General features: G+C 21.2%; 2 protein-coding genes and 1 long non-coding RNA gene across 3 annotated transcripts in view; 2 read left to right on the forward strand and 1 right to left on the reverse strand.

Annotated features, from left to right (window-relative positions):
- The first annotated feature begins 1,616 nt into the window (after positions 1-1,616).
- Positions 1,617-5,342, forward strand: LOC149876382 (uncharacterized). Its single transcript, XM_090075484.1, has 3 exons — positions 1,617-1,635; positions 1,802-5,224; positions 5,329-5,342. Exons 1-3 carry the CDS (start codon positions 1,617-1,619, stop codon positions 5,340-5,342), a joined length of 3,456 nt encoding a protein of 1,151 aa, XP_089931610.1.
- A 1,586-nt stretch (positions 5,343-6,928) lies between these two features.
- Positions 6,929-17,920, reverse strand: part of LOC149876383 (uncharacterized) — a 73,561-nt gene continuing 62,569 nt past the window's right edge. Inside the window, exon 3 of the long non-coding RNA XR_016448747.1 lies at positions 6,929-7,262. This is a non-coding gene — a long non-coding RNA (uncharacterized LOC149876383). The remainder of the gene's footprint in view (positions 7,263-17,920) is intronic.
- LOC149876384 (uncharacterized) overlaps positions 8,411-17,920 on the forward strand; it is a 264,010-nt gene continuing 254,500 nt past the window's right edge. Inside the window, exon 1 of the mRNA XM_090075444.1 lies at positions 8,411-9,823. Coding sequence (XP_089931570.1) covers positions 9,574-9,823 — 250 coding nt within the window. The 5' untranslated portion in view covers positions 8,411-9,573. The remainder of the gene's footprint in view (positions 9,824-17,920) is intronic.

The following is a 17,920-nucleotide window of genomic DNA, read 5'->3' on the forward strand; positions in this document are numbered from 1 at the left end:
AAAACTTTCAGCTTGCAGTATAATACGACTATTATATATAGAGCCATCTATATTTGAATATAGTTTAAAATTTAATTCATCTAAATCGTTAAGAATTTTAGCAGAAAAAGTTCTACGAAAAGATATTATAACTACTACTAAGTCAGGGTTACTATATAATCTACTTTTTATGTAATTTGCTAAAGCGATTGTTTTGCCGACTCCCATAGCGGCTCTAATATAATATGTTTTATAAGCCGCATTAATAGGATAATCTTTCATGTATTCGCTATTATAAATATCAGTATTAATAAACATATTAGCTAAATTTTTTAATAGATTATCTTTATATTTTAAGTTATCTTGATTTTTCACTATAGCTTCTAATAATTCGGCATTGTTTTTTTTATTCTGCTTTTTTGTATTTAGATTTACATTATTAATAGCACATAGATCTAATACTGTTTTATTTATTTCATTATTGTCAATATCATATATATATGATTTGTTAGTATTACGGTAACATTTAAAAATACAACGTATTTTTTTATTATGTATATTTATATATATATAGGCGCCTTCTTTGTCATGATTTCTATCGCATAGTTTACAAAAAGATGGTATTTGGCGCTGTAAATATATTATATTAGATTTAACTTCTCTAATAATGTAAGATTCTTTTATTGAGTTATTTATAATAGCCATTTGCTCAAATATAATGCTAGCATAGTTGCAGGTAGAAAGTATATTATTTATTACATTTATTTTATCTTCGTCGTCAGTAGATAAATTTTTCTGCAAAAACAATGGATGTGTAAATGGGCGCAAATTTTCATAATCTATATACTGCAAAAGAGAATCTTTTAAAGTTGCTTTTTTATTAGCATTATTATCGTAATCATTTGTTATTATATTTATAGGTTTCATAAAACACTTTTTATTCATACAATCTAATTTACTAGTAAATGGAAGCCGCAAACTACCATTTTGTCTATAGACGCCTAAATCAAAGCATTTTGCATAATCATTGTTTAAATCTATTATATATTTTGATACAAACCATTTTGCAAATTTACCAACAGAATATATATTTTCCATATAAGTACTATTTAATATTATATGTAGACTAAGTTTATATTTAATTTCGTTTTCGTTATTATTAGCGGTAGTATTACTATTTAGCAGAAACTCATATGAGCTCCGTGAAATACTTTTGCGGCTAATATAAGAAATTTGGCGCGAATTATCTAAAACAGTTAAATTAATATTAGGAGACATATATATTATAACTTCATTATTACTTTCTATATTTAATCTGCTTAAATCTTCTACACATGCTTTAAATTTAGTTATTATTGTTTCTATTAAATTTTTGCGTAAATTTAGTATTTCGTCCCATGTATCTACTGTAGTTTCTAGATCGAAAAATATTTTTGTATATCTGTTTGCTAGTAATACTTCATGTATTATATCGCCGCTAAGTATATCATCTACTAATTCTGTTGTGTTTTCATTTATTGATTTTACAGATGAGAAGATTTTATACATTTTCTTGTTTTCATTTCTTGTTATTAAAATATTATTATTATTTTGCGCTTCAGGATAATCTTCTAATAAACATTTCTCAGAATTATTAGATGTTTTTTTATTTAAATAGTAATAATACTCATTATATATATTAAATTTCATTTGTTTTTATTTAACATGAGTATTTAAAATTAATACGCTTAGATATATTAAATTAAATAAATTTTAATTTAAATTAAATATTATAAATATAATATAATAACATTAATAATGTTTGATAAAAACAAATTAACAGAAAAAATAATAACTCATTTTGGTGGATTAGCGAGCTATTTAGATAAATCTGGTGACTATTTTTTTAATATAGGACTTGAAAATATAATTAAAGTAGGTTTTGATGTAAGAATAGAAGCTCAAGATTGTTATACAGTAGTTAATGGAGAAAAAAATAATATTACTATTAGGTTAACATATGATAATGTTAAACTAACACCACCTAAATTTATTTCAAACGGAGTTGAAATAGATATGTTACCATCTCATGCTATTCAGAGAAAAACTACTTATGGTGCAAAATTAACAGTATCAGCTATTATAAGAATATATAGTGGCGCTATAGAAGATAGAAATATAATTAAGAAAGAAGTAATAGATAATTTAGATATAGGTATTATACCTATAATGTGTAATGGTGTATTATGCAATGCACGTAAAATTCCCTGTGAATTGTGGGATGATTTAAAAATACCATTTGAATGTATGTCAGGTGGAATACAAATAGTAGAAGGAAATATGTATTCTATGTTAGTAAAAAAAGAAATGATGCCTGGTCGATTTTATACTCTAATAGAAGTAATAAAAAATGCAGATCCTAGTATAAAATATAAATATAATCTTAGAGGTGATATAATTACTTCATCTAATACTGATAATGTTAAAACAACATATATAGTATTAAAAGCGAGTACTAATAAAGGCGATATACCATCGCTTGATATTAGTTGGAAAATTCCTTACTTTGAATCAGTAGAAAAATTGCCTTTTTATGTTATGTATAAATTAATGGGAGTAATAACAGATGTAGATATGACAAAATATATAGTTAGCGGCTATGAAACAAAAACAGATAAAGCTATAATACAAATTCTCAATCAAATAATGACAGCCGATACAATAGAAAGAAAAATGCTGCATGGTAAATTAGATATAGTATCATTCTGGAAAAATTTACATCAATATCTTAAAGATAATCAAAAAATAGAAGCTCAAACTCATAAAAGTATTCATATTGATAAACTAGAATTGAGCCACGTATTAGAAAATGTAAATAATAGATTTCTTTCACAGCATGGCACCACAGAAGCAGATTTAGAGAAAAAAAGAATAGTTTATGGTAAATTAATTAGAGAAATGTTAATTAAATATATTATGCTAAGAAATGTTAAAGACGAAGCGATTGCAAAAAAAATAGCTGAAACTGATAGAGTAGATATAGGTAATTGTTCATTTACGCTGCCTCATGATTTATACAAATTAATGTTTATAAAAGCCTTTAATAAAAATTATGTTTCACTTTCGAGAAATATACTTGAAGGCGCTTTAATGAACGAAACAAATATAGAAAATATAAAAAAATTCGATTATGCTTCTGTGCTAAAAAAAAATGCTCATATTAATTCTAAAGAATTTAAAACATTTTCTTCTTTTGTTAGGCAATCAGCTATTAGAATAAATGATAAAAACAGTAATAAAAGAGAAAACAGAATTTCGCAACTAATAGATTCAAGTAAAGGCGGCTATAATATTCTAGAGAAAAAAAGTTCATTTATAGCATTTCCATCTTATATAGAAAGTACTAATACTGATAACTTAAGAAAACCCCCACCTTCAGGATTTGGATTTGCATGTATGATAAGCACCGCAGAATCAGATCCAGGTAAAAGACAAGGTATAGCTTTAACTGCATCTATTACTATTCCTATGCTGAAAAAAGATGAAGCAATAATTTATGAAACTTTAAGTAAGCATGAACATATAACACTGCTTGAAAAATTAGTAGAAAATTATAGAAATTTTGAAGCATACTATAGTGTTTATTATAATAACGCTTTGTTAGGTGTAACAAAAAATCCTATAGCTTTGCAAAAAAGTTTAATAGATAACAGAAGAAAAAACTTAATATCGCGCGAAACTAGTATTTTTATAAATAATGATAATATGAGTGTTAATGTAAATACTATATCTGGTCGCGGCTATTCATATATGTTTATAGTTTATAATAATTACGCCGACTATATAGCAGGTAAAGATAAAGAATTTAAACAGTGGATAAATTATGATGAAAAAAAATATGACAATAAACCATTTCAATCTCTAATCGACGATCAAGTATTAGAGGCGGTTTTTACAGATGAAAATATAGATATTTACGCTTGTGTTTCGCAAACAGTATTTAAAGATAATATTAATAATATTAAAAATCAGTATTCGCACTTAGAGCTTGAAAGTAATTTAATATCTTTAACAACTTCCAATATTCCGTTTTTGAGTTATGGTCCAGGGCAGCGTTTTACATTTGGTGGCTGCCATCAACTTGGCGCCGCTGATAAAGCTAGACCAGATATATCAGGCAAAAAAAAAGATATGGTATTAACTACTATGTATGAAACATTATTAAATAAAATTTCTAATAGAGTCGCCTATCCAAATGGTGTAATTAGCTATGCTTTAGTGGCGCCGCATATTAACGCTCAAGAAGATGGTCTTGCGGCGTCAAGATTTGCCTCTAAATTTGGTTATATGTCGTGCCGATTTTATAATAATGGTACTTATACTTTAACATCTGGACGTAGTATAAAAATCCCTAATCCAAATGATACTTCTAATATGAAACCAGACTTTAACTATAGTAAATTAGGACCAGATGGTATTATACCTGAAGGAACATGTATTACTAAAGGCGATGTATTAGTAAATATTGTTAGATCAAACGCTGGCGAAAAAACAGGTATATTATATACTGATGAAGCTGTTGCCTATGAAGGCCCAAATACAGGTATAGTTACTCATGTAGCTAAAAGTATTATTGATAATAAGAATGATACTAACTCAAATATTATAATAAATGTTGTTAAAGATATGCCTATTAAACTAGGAGATAAAACAGCTATTATAAATGGCTGCAAATCAACTATTTCGTCCCTAGAGGAAAATTATAATATGTTGTCTAACGAATATGGAACATCGCCGCAACTTTTAATAGATCCTTATGCTATAGTAGCGCGTGATTTATACAACGCATCTCTTATACAGTTTTTATCACTGCTATCTATTATAGATGGAATAGCTTATGATAGTACAGGATTTAATTCTTCTTCTGATTTATATAGACTTGACGAAATATCGAAAAAAATTACTCAATATATGGGTAATAAAGAAGGCGCCACTATGATGTACAGTAATAAAACAGGATTAGCTATAGGTTATATGATTATGTTACCTTTAGATCATCTTGTTATTCAGAAAAAAAGTGAAGTAGCTTTATATTCTGTTGGTGATGCTAGAGTAGATCCCAATACACAGCAGCCATTTTCTGGGCGCCATGGTGGTAGTCATAAAATGAGTGAAATGGATAGACAAGCTTTTTCTTCTTATGGAATGACTAAACTAACAAAAGATTTTGAATCAGATAAAATAGAAGAAGCATGGTGTGTAAAATGTAATACCTTATCTATATATAATATTAGAGAAAAAAAATATTTTTGTAAATCTTGCAAATCACAAGATAATATATATCACATAGGTTCAACTTTTGCTGTTAAGGGTGTAACCAGTAGATTGTCGATGCTAGGTAATGTTAGTATAACGCCAATTATAACGCCATTGTTGGAAATACAAGGATATATTGATAATAATAATAATATTTCTTTTAATAATGATAACTCATTAAGGTTTGAATAGTGCTGCAATATTTGCAAACAAATAAAGTTTTAGATTCATTTAATATAACAACTGCGAATAATTTTTTTTTGCATTCAGGATTTGCACATTCATAATCGTCTACTATAGGTGTTGTATTAGATTCGGCTATTGTTCTTACCAGTAATTCAGTTATCTTATTAAACTCTTCATCATCATTTTCATCTGCTGTTGAATATATTATAGTATAATCAAAAGGATTAAAATCGGTATATGTTATATCACAGCCACTACAAACATATTCGTTTTTTATATTTGTTATTGAGCCTATTTTTTTTGTAAAAAAACCACAGTGATGAAAATATTTATTATATGTAGTTGTTTCTTCTTTGTCATTTAATATTATTATTATTATTATCTTTATTTTTTACTTCTTCTAGTTTATAATCTTTTTTCATAGTATTTTTGTCTTTGTGTAAATTCATTTATTATCTCGCTAAATTGTTTATTCCAAGTATATAAAAGAAATATCTTTAATAAAGGTAAAGATATAATTTTATTTTCATACTCTAACATATTCAAATTAGTAATATTATTTTTATCAATTTCTGCTGCTGATTGTGATTGCTGCCGCCGCAGATTATAATTTTCATCGTCGCTGCTATCATCATCGCCGCTAGTAGCAGAATTAATATTTTCTATATCGTTTAACATGAGTTTATATAATGCTGTATTTTCTATATTATTTTTATTTATTCTGGCGATTATTTTATCTATCTCATTATCATTTTTTGTTGCTATTGTTTTATAATATTTTAGCGGCGTAATATCAGACATAACATAAAAAATATGATAATTATTTAGCGGCTGATATTTATTATTATTTCCACTTAGTAGAATTTCGCTAAAGTCTAAATTTGACTTAATACCTAACGCCTTTAATATATTTTTCGGCTGTTTTTTGATATATTTTAAATCAGTATCTTCTAAGTTTTTTATTCTGTATATTATATTCAAGCAAGGCCTCCATTGATTTGTTATATAATATTTTTTATCATCCACTATATATAATCTATTTCTATTATCATTAACTACTGTTAAAACATATGGATCTTCTTCTATATCTGTTAAATCTATATCAAATCCATCTCTTATTAATATAGATAAAGCTATATATAATTCAAATATAAAAGAAATATTTTCTTTTATGTTTATATTTAAGTATTTAAAATTTTCTATGTATTCTCCTATTCCATTCATTAAACATGATAAATATTCGCAATCTTCATCATGGCTTATAGAAGCTAATATAGGAAAAACAGGACTTTGATTAGAAAGTCTATATAAATTTACAATGCAGAAATAAATTTTTATACATAAGTTAGACATTATAAAAGAATTAACTCTATTAATAAAATATTTATGTGATATTACGCAGCTATAGTTATCACTATCGCTGCCAAAAATAAACTTATTATTAATAGTATTTATTAACAGCGGCGAATAATCTTTTGCTAATTTTTCTTTATTTATATTTTCTAAAATTGTGCTCCAAATTATATCTTTTGGTTTAACAAAAGCATCATTTCTATTTGCGGCATTATTTGCTATAGTAGTTTTTAGCCGCTCTTTAAAATAATAATCTTTTTCTTTTTGCTTATATATTAAGTCGCTAAAACTATCTATATGTGTATTTGACATAAATATAGTATAGAAACTAGCCGGAATTCCTTTGCCGAAAAAATTATATACTTTATATATACAAATATTATTCTGCTCTTTTAATAAAATTTCATATATATAATTATCAGATGAAACAACTCCAGAAAGTGGTGTATCTAAATAAATAGAATATGGTATATCGTTAAAAGTTTTTATTATCATTTTTTTTCTAGCAGAAAAAAATATTAAATGTTAACTCTTATAAAAGATAGCTAGCAGAAATAAAAAATAATTTTATTAAAAAGAATTATAAATATAAACATTTTATTGTCTTATTTATACAAAGATATATTAAATAAACAAATAATGAAATATATTAAAATATTTGAAATTTAAAATATATTAAAAAATTTCTTAAAAGTTCATCTGACAATATATGTTTTAATTAAAAAATAAAAAAATAAATTATTTTTTAAATCAATAAATTGCTATTTATATTTCTAAGTAGAAAAAAATAAATAATAATAATATATATATTATTATTATTATTATTTATTTTTTTTTATTTTATTTTTTTTTTATTTTATTTATTTTTTTTTCTTTTGTTTATACACTTATATAACCATATATTATTTGGTTGTTTTATTTTACTTAATTTACATAAAATTTTACAAAAATCATAATCACTAAATGTTGCTTTATCTTTTATTATTCTTTCATCAAGTTGATTTATTGCTTTTTTTAGCACATTTTTCTCCTTACTATTAATAACCTTATTTATACCATTTATTATTTTAAGAGTTTTTTCTAATAAAAATAATCTTGGGTCTAATTTTTGTTTTCTTGATTTAAAGTTAAATTTAAAATGTTTTATTTTCATTTTTTATTAGAATAATCTTAAAAAGAATTATTATTGCTGTTTTAATTTAATTAATATATTAAAGGAATTCAAATTAGAAAACATTTACTATTATCAGTATAAAAAAAAATAAGTTTTATTTCTTGTAATGTTATCAATTAGAAAAAATATTAGTAAAAACTAATAATTTATTAAGATTTTTTTATATTATTGCTAATTTAGCAGTAAATAAAATATTTTAAAAACAGAAATTACTATTATTAATATATTAATTATAAATATATAATAAGATACAAAAAATTTTATTTATTGAAATTTAATTAAATATTTTTTATGTTTGGCAGTATATAAGTTAATTATTTATATTTATAGAAAAAAATTAATCGTCTTTTTTTTATACAATGTTTAATTTAAAGTTATTAAAATAGAGTAATTATTTTAATATTTTTCTAATAATTCATTTATTTGTATTAACGCTTTATAATACTGAGAACAAGTAATCAATTTTTTATAAGAATCATAAAATAATTCTTCTTCTTTTTTGTCTTTTGTTAATTTGTTAAATTTTTTTAAATCTTCGCATGAAAGCATCCAAGTTTTAGTGCAGTTATTATTACAACAATAATTATTTCTATTATCGAATATTTCTTTAAATATAAAATTTGTATCTTTGTTAAGTTGGTCGATTATAGTATTAATTTTATTATTTGTTAATAGTATAATTTCTGTTATTTTTGTTTTTATTTCGTTATTATTTTTATAATATTTTTCTAAAATAGATACATTTCCTGTATAACATGCTTTAGTTATATCATTATTTAATTTTCCCATATTTAAATAAATAATAAATATTTATTTTTTAATTTTATTTTATTATTCGTGGTGTTAACTAAAATAATATTTATTAAAAAAAAATAAACAATTTTTATTTTTTTCTGCGTTTTAATATAATTTAAAATAAAAAATATTTTAAATTATTTTTTATTTACTTAATAATATAAAGATAATAATATTATTATAATTATTCAAAATCAATATAAATGTTTTCTTCATTGTTATCATCGTAGTAATTATCTTCTTCGTAATAAGTATCTCCAATCTCATTATCATAATTTACAATCTGTTCTATATTTATTTCTATATCTTTATTATCAATATCTTCTTCATTAATATTTTCTTCTTCTTCATAATCATCATCTATAATAATATCGTTATCATCATCAAGATAATCATAAATATTAGTATTTTGATTAACTGTTATATCTAAATTAGTGGGATTATCATTAATACCAGATTTACTACTCATATATACATAATTTGTATAATCAGTAATTGTATCATTGATTTTAGATAATTCTTCTTGATTTTTTTCTCCACCTGATATAACTTTAAAATGAGAGAATGGGCCATTTTGATCAAATGCATCTAAGCAGTTTTTTAATTTTTCTTGCTCGGTTAGTATTATATTATTCATTGCAGATTAAATTATTACTTTTCTTTTTAATAAGCTGTAAAAAATAAAAGAATATTGTTTGTATCTAATAAATATTCGTTTTTAGTATTTTTTTTTATATATAAAATATATCCTTTATATAAGGTAATATTAAAATATTATATATAAATAACGTATGGCATATTTAGCACTATATAACGGTAAATCTTCTTTACAAGATGATGTTCTATTTAATGTAGATGGCGCCGAATATGCAGCATCTATGGTTATTAGCCGCGCTAATTCTAAAAATAAAGCAGGAGCAGTATCAGATCCTTCAGCAGAATATGGTGTTTTTCTTAATCTTTATAATTTTCCCGTTGCTAGAACGCATAAACCTAGTATATTAGCTGCTCCAGGTGTTATTACTGTTGCGCAGCAAGGAGGTAATCCTAATTATAATGGTCAAGTTAGTTTTAAACATAGTCATGCAGGTGATTTAACTAGACATACACAATTAACTGTAGAATTATCTGATATTACAACAACATCTGTTAAATATAATAATATTAGTTCTATACTTACTGATTTTAGATCTAGTAAATATTCTATCTTTTTAACCACTACTATTTATGAAAATAAATTACCAGCAGTTGGTAATGATATTATGACAAATGATATAGCTAACATTGTTATAACTGTAGAAATTTCTCCAGTTAGACCTAGTGGGCAGATAATTAAAAAAGGTGATAATATTAGTAATTATGCTGTTTTAGTAGATTATCCCGGCGAGGCTATAGGGAAAAAATATGAAGTATCTGTTGGATCAAATGTATATATTGACTATGATCAATCATTTCAAACATTATACAGACAAATGTTAAAGAAAGAAAAAATTTCTATGTATAATGAACTTGTCGGCCAGGAAGAAGAAAAATCTTCAGTTACAGAATATTCCGCCGCTATGGCTGGACTTCCATCAATTTATGGCGCCGCTAATGTTATAGAAAATTTTTCTTCAACTATAACCGATGCCGCTTCAGAAGCTAATAAAGATTTATCTATAGGAACAACTGCTTTATTGACGCAGTATGGAGTCCTAAATAAAAATGTAAATAATTATACATTTAGAGAAAGTAAAAAATACTTTGATGGTTTTCAAACACCAAAGAAAATTCACAGTGATGTTAGATTTAGTATGCCTATTTTAATACATAGTACAGTAGATCCAAATAATACTTTATCAAATATGTCATTTGCATCTTTCATTAGAACATACAATGCTACACTTTGCAGAAAAGCAGAGTTAATTAGAGTTGTTCCTGGTGATGCATATATTAAATATAAATCGACTGTTATTATGCAACAAATTAGATCTAATCCAGGATTCATAGCTGATACTGGATCAGTAGTAGGCACAATAGCAGATAATATTAAACATGTACGTAATATAATTCAAACTCCAATCAGCGAAAATGAAATTATAATTCCTGCTCTTATTACAGATAGTACAATTGTTGGCGGCGATATTTCTAATATTTATCTTATTAGCGGGCAAATTTATTTACCTAATTATATTAGAAGTATTATTGAAAATCAAACATCAGTTGCTATTTATAATCTACCAGATTATCATTCACAGCCTTTAATGTTAACAAATACTGAGTTTAATATTAATAATACTGATAATAAATGGGTAAGTAATGGTGTCTATATTATGCCTAAAGCTAATTGGAATAGTGATATAAGTAATCCGTATATGCATAAAACATGGCATTTAAATGGGTTTGTAAACTGCTACAAAGTACCTAATCAAATTACAATGGATATCCCGCAGTCGCAAGTATCACATATTAGCAGTGTATTTGAATCAAAAGGAGTAACAAATGCTTATTTTAATAATGTATCATATACTCAAGATTCTGTAGATGACGTTTATGAATTATTCGACAAAGAAGGTTTTGATAAAGATTATGTATTAAATAGATATAGTTATCAAGCGCCAAGTAGAAAGCAGTTAGTATCATCATGGAGCACTGTAATTGACCAAATGCCTATAATTAATAAAATTGGATTAAAAATTCAATCATTTGATATTTATTTAACTGATTATCCATCAGCAGTAGCAAGAGCTTCATTCTATTATTCTGCTCATGGTATTTCACCATCAGATAAATCATTTTACTTACTACCATTATCATTAGATCCACAATACATTAAAAAGAGTACAGGAGGTCTTAATTTTAGCAAATACAGAGATTTAAATATATTAGGTGTACTAAATAAAGAAACAGCAGATTTAATTTTATCGCAGCCTAATAAATCTGCTAGAGTAGATATTCTAAATCATTCATTTAATATTGTAGTTACTAGTAATAGGTCGCAGTATAGAAGATTTGGATCTTAATTATAAAAACAAATAAACAAATATATAGCAAAAAAATAACAGAGTTAAATATAATATTTATTTTTTTTTTGTTAAATTAAAATTAACATAATGAAATAAATAATATCAATTTAATTAATACAGAAACTACTAATAATTTATAATAAATACAAAAAATATAAATATAAAAAAAAATAACATAAAATTAATTTATTTTTTCTGCTACCCAAATTTGAATTTTATTATATATTATTTAAAATATTGTCGACTAAAGTTAAATATCGCTAATTATAATGAGTTTACTCGAATCTGTAAAAATTGTTGAAGGATTATCTATTAATCCAATTACTACAGGAAATAATACTGAAACTATATATATTGATTTAATTTTAGCTCCTTCAAATATAAGTAAATTTAAACTCTATTTTACAGAAAATAATTTACTAGAATTTGATAAATTATTAGAAGATTATAAAAATGATAATTCAAAAAATCCTTTTAAAATTATTATAGAATATATAATCAATAATTTTGAGATTTATATGAAATTAACAGATTATTCTTTACGTTTTATTGATATGAGTAAATATTGTTTAATAAATAATATAAAAGATATTGATAAAACATTGTATATCGAATCTATAGAAAAATTAATTAATGTTTATAGTAATATTAACAAAAATGAATTATTTCTATGTTTTTTGAATGATATTTTAATTAAATTAAAATTAACAACTGAAATTATTATTACAGATATATTAAATTTAAATAATAGTAGTTTTTTTAATTTAATTAAAACAGCATATATAAATAAAAATAATAGTAGAAATAAATGTATTAAAATTGGTTATATTAATAATGAATCTAAACCATATTGTAATAGTTTAGCTGATTATAATATAGAAAAAGAATTTAATAATTTGATTAAATTAATTGAATATCCTATTATATTTTCTACTTATAAAGAATTACATTATAATAAAACTATATTACCTGAAGAAATAAAAAATATTTTATATGATATTTTTATAAAGTTATATATAAATATATAATTTCAAATACAAAATATATTTAAATTTATTATTTTTTTGTAGCAAAAAAAAAAAATAAAAAAAAAAATTATCTCAATATTTTTTCATATTTGAATTTTGTTATTTTAATATATAAATGTAATAAAATGGATACTCAAACTAATTTAACATTATTTTTGCATAATTATGGTAATTATGATTCACCAATACTAATTCCGTTTTCATTAGCTCCAATTAATAATGATTCTACTATTAAAGAAACTTTACATAATAATTGTTTAAAAGTATCAGATTTTAACAAATTATTACAAGAGTATGAAAAAGATAATTCTAAAAATCCTGCTAAAATTATTATGGAAAATATAATAAATAATTTTAAGTTATATGCAGAAATGCTAGCTAGTTTTTATATTGATAATAAAGAATACGATAATATAAAAGATTTAAAACCTGATAATGAAAAAATATTATATATTAAAGATTTTAAAGAATTGGAAATATTTGTAAAAACATATGTTAGTATTGATAAAGAAGATTTTTTTATATATTTTCTAAATGATATTTTAGTTAAATTAAAGCTAAACACTAATATTATAATCAAAATGTTTAAATTTTTCCCCAACGTATTATCGAGTATGTCTAATTCCTCTGAATTTACTAGAAATATTATAAATTCTATCGATAATAGAAGATTATACGATGAAAACATTAAAACATATAATTTAATAGAAATTGGTTATAATCATAATGATAATAGCGATAATAATGAAAATAGATTATATTTTAAAGATTTAAAAGATTATAATGAAGAAAATCAAATAAATAATTTGTTACATTTAATAGAAAATACTATACATAATGATATTACATTACAAAATAGAAAAAAAATTAAAGAATCCTTACGTGAAATTTTTCTAAAATTATAAAAAGTAATAAAATTAATATACTCTTATATTCTTGCTAAATTTAAATAAGTAATAAAAAAACTATATAAAAAAAAATTTACTAATTATAAAATTTAAATAAAAAAATAAAATAAATATTATATATAATATTTATTTTTTTTTAAAAAATTATTTTAAATTTTATTTTTTTAAGCAAAAAATATATTTATTATTTAATTTTGTTAAAATCCTTAAAATAAAACTATTAAATATTATTAAGCAATAAATATATAAATAATTTAATTATTTTATTAAAAAATATATATTTAATTTGATAATTAATTAATATTTTTATATTTTTATATAAATTTTAGAATTATTTTAACAAATTTCTTCAATATCAATATTACTTTTTGGATCAAAAGTAATACAACAATTTTTACCATTTCTAATAGTTTTTTCTATTGTTAATCTTAATTGATCTATATCATCTTTAACTTTTTGAAGATTTAAATTTTTTAAATGAGTTTTTTCTTCACCTCTATTAAATAATAAAGAATACATAGTTTCTAAACACATTGAGTTATATCCATCTTGATGAAGTTTTGAATATTCTTTTTTACATATAATTTCTTCTTGTTGCATTAAAGTTAATTTTTTTGTATTAGCTTTAAAATTTTTTTGTTCAATTATTTCTTTACCATCTTTATCTGTTGATATTGTAATAACAATATCCGCAAAAGGTTTACTTAAAGGATTAGTATATTTGTATGTAGATGTATTATTATCTTTATTTAATTCAGATGTATTATTATTATTATCTTTATTATTGTTAATATTATCAGATATAAATGCATTTTCTTTCTTATTTAAACTTAATATTGATATATTATCATTATTATTATTAGATGCAGATTTAGTTTCTTTTTTACTTGATTTAGATGCATATCCACCAAATAAAGATGATGTATAGCTGAACATAATTTATTTATTTTAATTATTAATATTAAATAAATAAAATTAAAATTTGTAAACGAAAAACAATAGTAAGGTTAATTATAGACTTATAATAATCTTTTTTAAAATATTAAAAATATTATAATTATTTTACTACTATTTTTTTTTATTTAATCTACTAATTTGAAATTTATTTATATATTATATAATATAAAATGAATACATCAGAAAAAAAATTTAATAATGATAATGATAAACAAATTATAGGAATTTCTCTTCATTTATATTGGAAATCAAGTTATGGTAAAGAATACATAGATATTGACGCTGTAATTCCAATTTGTAAAAATGAATTTAATAATAAAAAAAATTCAGATATAAAAGATTTTAATAATTCTTTAGAAACTGGCTTTATTGAAAAAAAAAATATAGATATCGATTCTTTTATTAAAATTTTATTAAATGATTCTGCTAATATACATAATTATAGTGATTATAATTGTAATAAACATTTAATAAGAAACGTAGTATATTATTTTTACCTTCGTTTTATACATCTTGAAAAATGTAAACTTGTTATTGAAATGATAGATATATAAATAATAATGAAAATCATATTTATTTATTTTAAATAAATTAAATTAAAATTTAATAAAAATATAATAAAAAAATATATTAAAAAATATTTTTTAATTTAATATTTTTTTTTTCAATAGGATAAATTTAAAATTTATTTATTAATTATTAAAATATTATTATTAATTGAAATTAATATATAAAATGAATACATCTGAAAATAATTCTAATGAAACTGAAAAAATTGAAGGAATTTCTATTGATTTATATTCAGGATCTAATTATAATAGAATAGAAATTCAAACTGCATTAGTTCCAATTAATAATTTAAATTTAATAACTTTTAGCGAATTATTACTTTATTATGAAAATAATAAAAAAAAATGAAAAAAATAATTGTGTAAATTTTGCTAAAATTATTATGACAAGTTTAATAAATAATTTTAAAATTTATATGGATATAAGAGATAATTCTATTACTGACTTTGCATTAGATAGATTTATTGAGATAAATAAATTAACAAATCTTGATAAAACATTATATATTGAATCTATAGATGATTTATATAAATTTACCACTAATGAAAAAAATATATTTTTATGTCTTTTAAACGATATATTGATTAAATTAAAATTAAAAACAGATATTATTATCACAAATTTAACACCAATACAAAAAAAGTTTCCTTATGATATATTAGATGATTCATATAAAAGTAATTATGTAATAAATTTAAATGAAAAAACTAAATATATAAAAATAGGTTACATTAATGACAAATCTAAATTATATAATAATGATTTAAATTCTTATGATATGAATGAATTTGGTTATTTAATTAATTTACTTATATCTCCTCTTATATATGTTTATAATCCATACCATAATTCTTTTTGTAATATTAATATTAATCTTGTAAAAGAAAATTTAGGAGAAATTTTTACAAAACTATAAATAAAAAAAAAAATAAATTTAACTACTATTATTTTTTTTTTATTAAATTTAAATTTATCTAAATTTAATAAAATAAAATTAATATAGAAATTTAATATTTTTTTAAATAATAACTTTTGCAGAATTAATAAAAGATTATAAAAATGACAATCTAAAAATTCTGCTAAAATATTATTATAGAAAATTTAACAAATATTATATATCAATTATTTAAACAATTTATCTCAAAATGCTAATAACAAAAACAATTACTGTTTTATTTATTTGTTTAAATTATATTTTAATTTAAATATAAAATTTAAAAATCAACTATATTGATAATTTAATCTAAAAAAATCGCATATGTTTTAATCAATAGGATTTTTAATTCTTTATATTTGTATTAGCGAATAAAGTATTTAATTTTATATATATTTGTTAGCTGCTAAATAATTAATTATATATTTGTTATAGATGCTAAATAATTAATTATATATTTAATTATATATATTTGTATTTAGCAGAGATAAAGTATTTAATTATATATTTATATTAGTAGATAAAGTATTTAATTATATATATTTGTTATAACTGCTAAATAACTAATTATATATATTTGTATTAGCAGATAAAGTATTTAATTATATAATTAATTATATATTTGTTATAGATGCTAAATAATTAATTATATATTTAATTATATATATTTGTATTTAGCAGAGATAAAGTATTTAATTATATATTTATATTAGCAGATAAAGTATTTAATTATATATATTTGTTATAACTGCTAAATAACTAATTATATATATTTGTATTAGCAGATAAAGTATTTAATTATATAATTAATTATATATTTGTTAGCCGTTAAAATAATTAATTATATATTTGTTATTAGCGGCTAAATATTTAATTATATATTTTTTTTTAGCGGTAAACAATTAATTATATATTTAATTATATATTGGTTATAACTGCTAAATAATTAATTATATATTTGTTATTAGCGGCTAAATATTTAATTATATATTTAATTATATATATCTGTATTAGCAGATAAAGTATTTAATTATATATTTGTTATAGCTACTAAATATTTAATTATATATATTTGTTTTTAGCGGCAAAAATTAATTATATATATCTGTATTAGCAGATAAAGTATTTAATTATATATATATTTATATTAGCAGATAAAGTATTTAATTATATATTTGTTATAGCTGCTAAATATTTAATTATATATTTGTTATAGCCACTAAATAATTAATTATATATTTGTATTAGTAGATAAAGTATTTAATTATATATACTTGTTATAACTGCTAAATAATTAATTAATATATTTAATTATATATTTGTATTATAGCTGCTAAATATTTAATTATATATATTTGTATTAGTGGAGATAAAGTATTTAATTATAGCCGCTAAATAATTAATTATATATATTTGTATTAGCAAATAAGTATTTAATTATAGCGGCAAACAATTAATTATATATATTTGTATTAGTGGAGATAAAGTATTTAATTATAGCGGCTAAATATTTAAATGTATATTTGTTAGCGGCTAAATATTTAATTTATATATTTGTTAGTTATAACTGCTAAATATTTAGCAGATAAAAAAATAATTTAATTATAGCGGCTAAATATTTAAATATATATTTGTTATAGCGGCTAAATATTTAAATATAGCGGCTAAATATTTAAATATATATTTGTTATAGCAGATAAAGTATTTAATTATATATTTGTTATAGCGGCTAAATA

Source organism: Hydra viridissima, unplaced genomic scaffold (genome assembly GCF_058129835.1).
Source record: "Hydra viridissima isolate aposymbiotic clone 2 unplaced genomic scaffold, HvirCarnegie_v1 scaffold_21, whole genome shotgun sequence".
In the NCBI taxonomy this organism is placed as follows: Eukaryota; Metazoa; Cnidaria; class Hydrozoa; order Anthoathecata; family Hydridae; genus Hydra; species Hydra viridissima.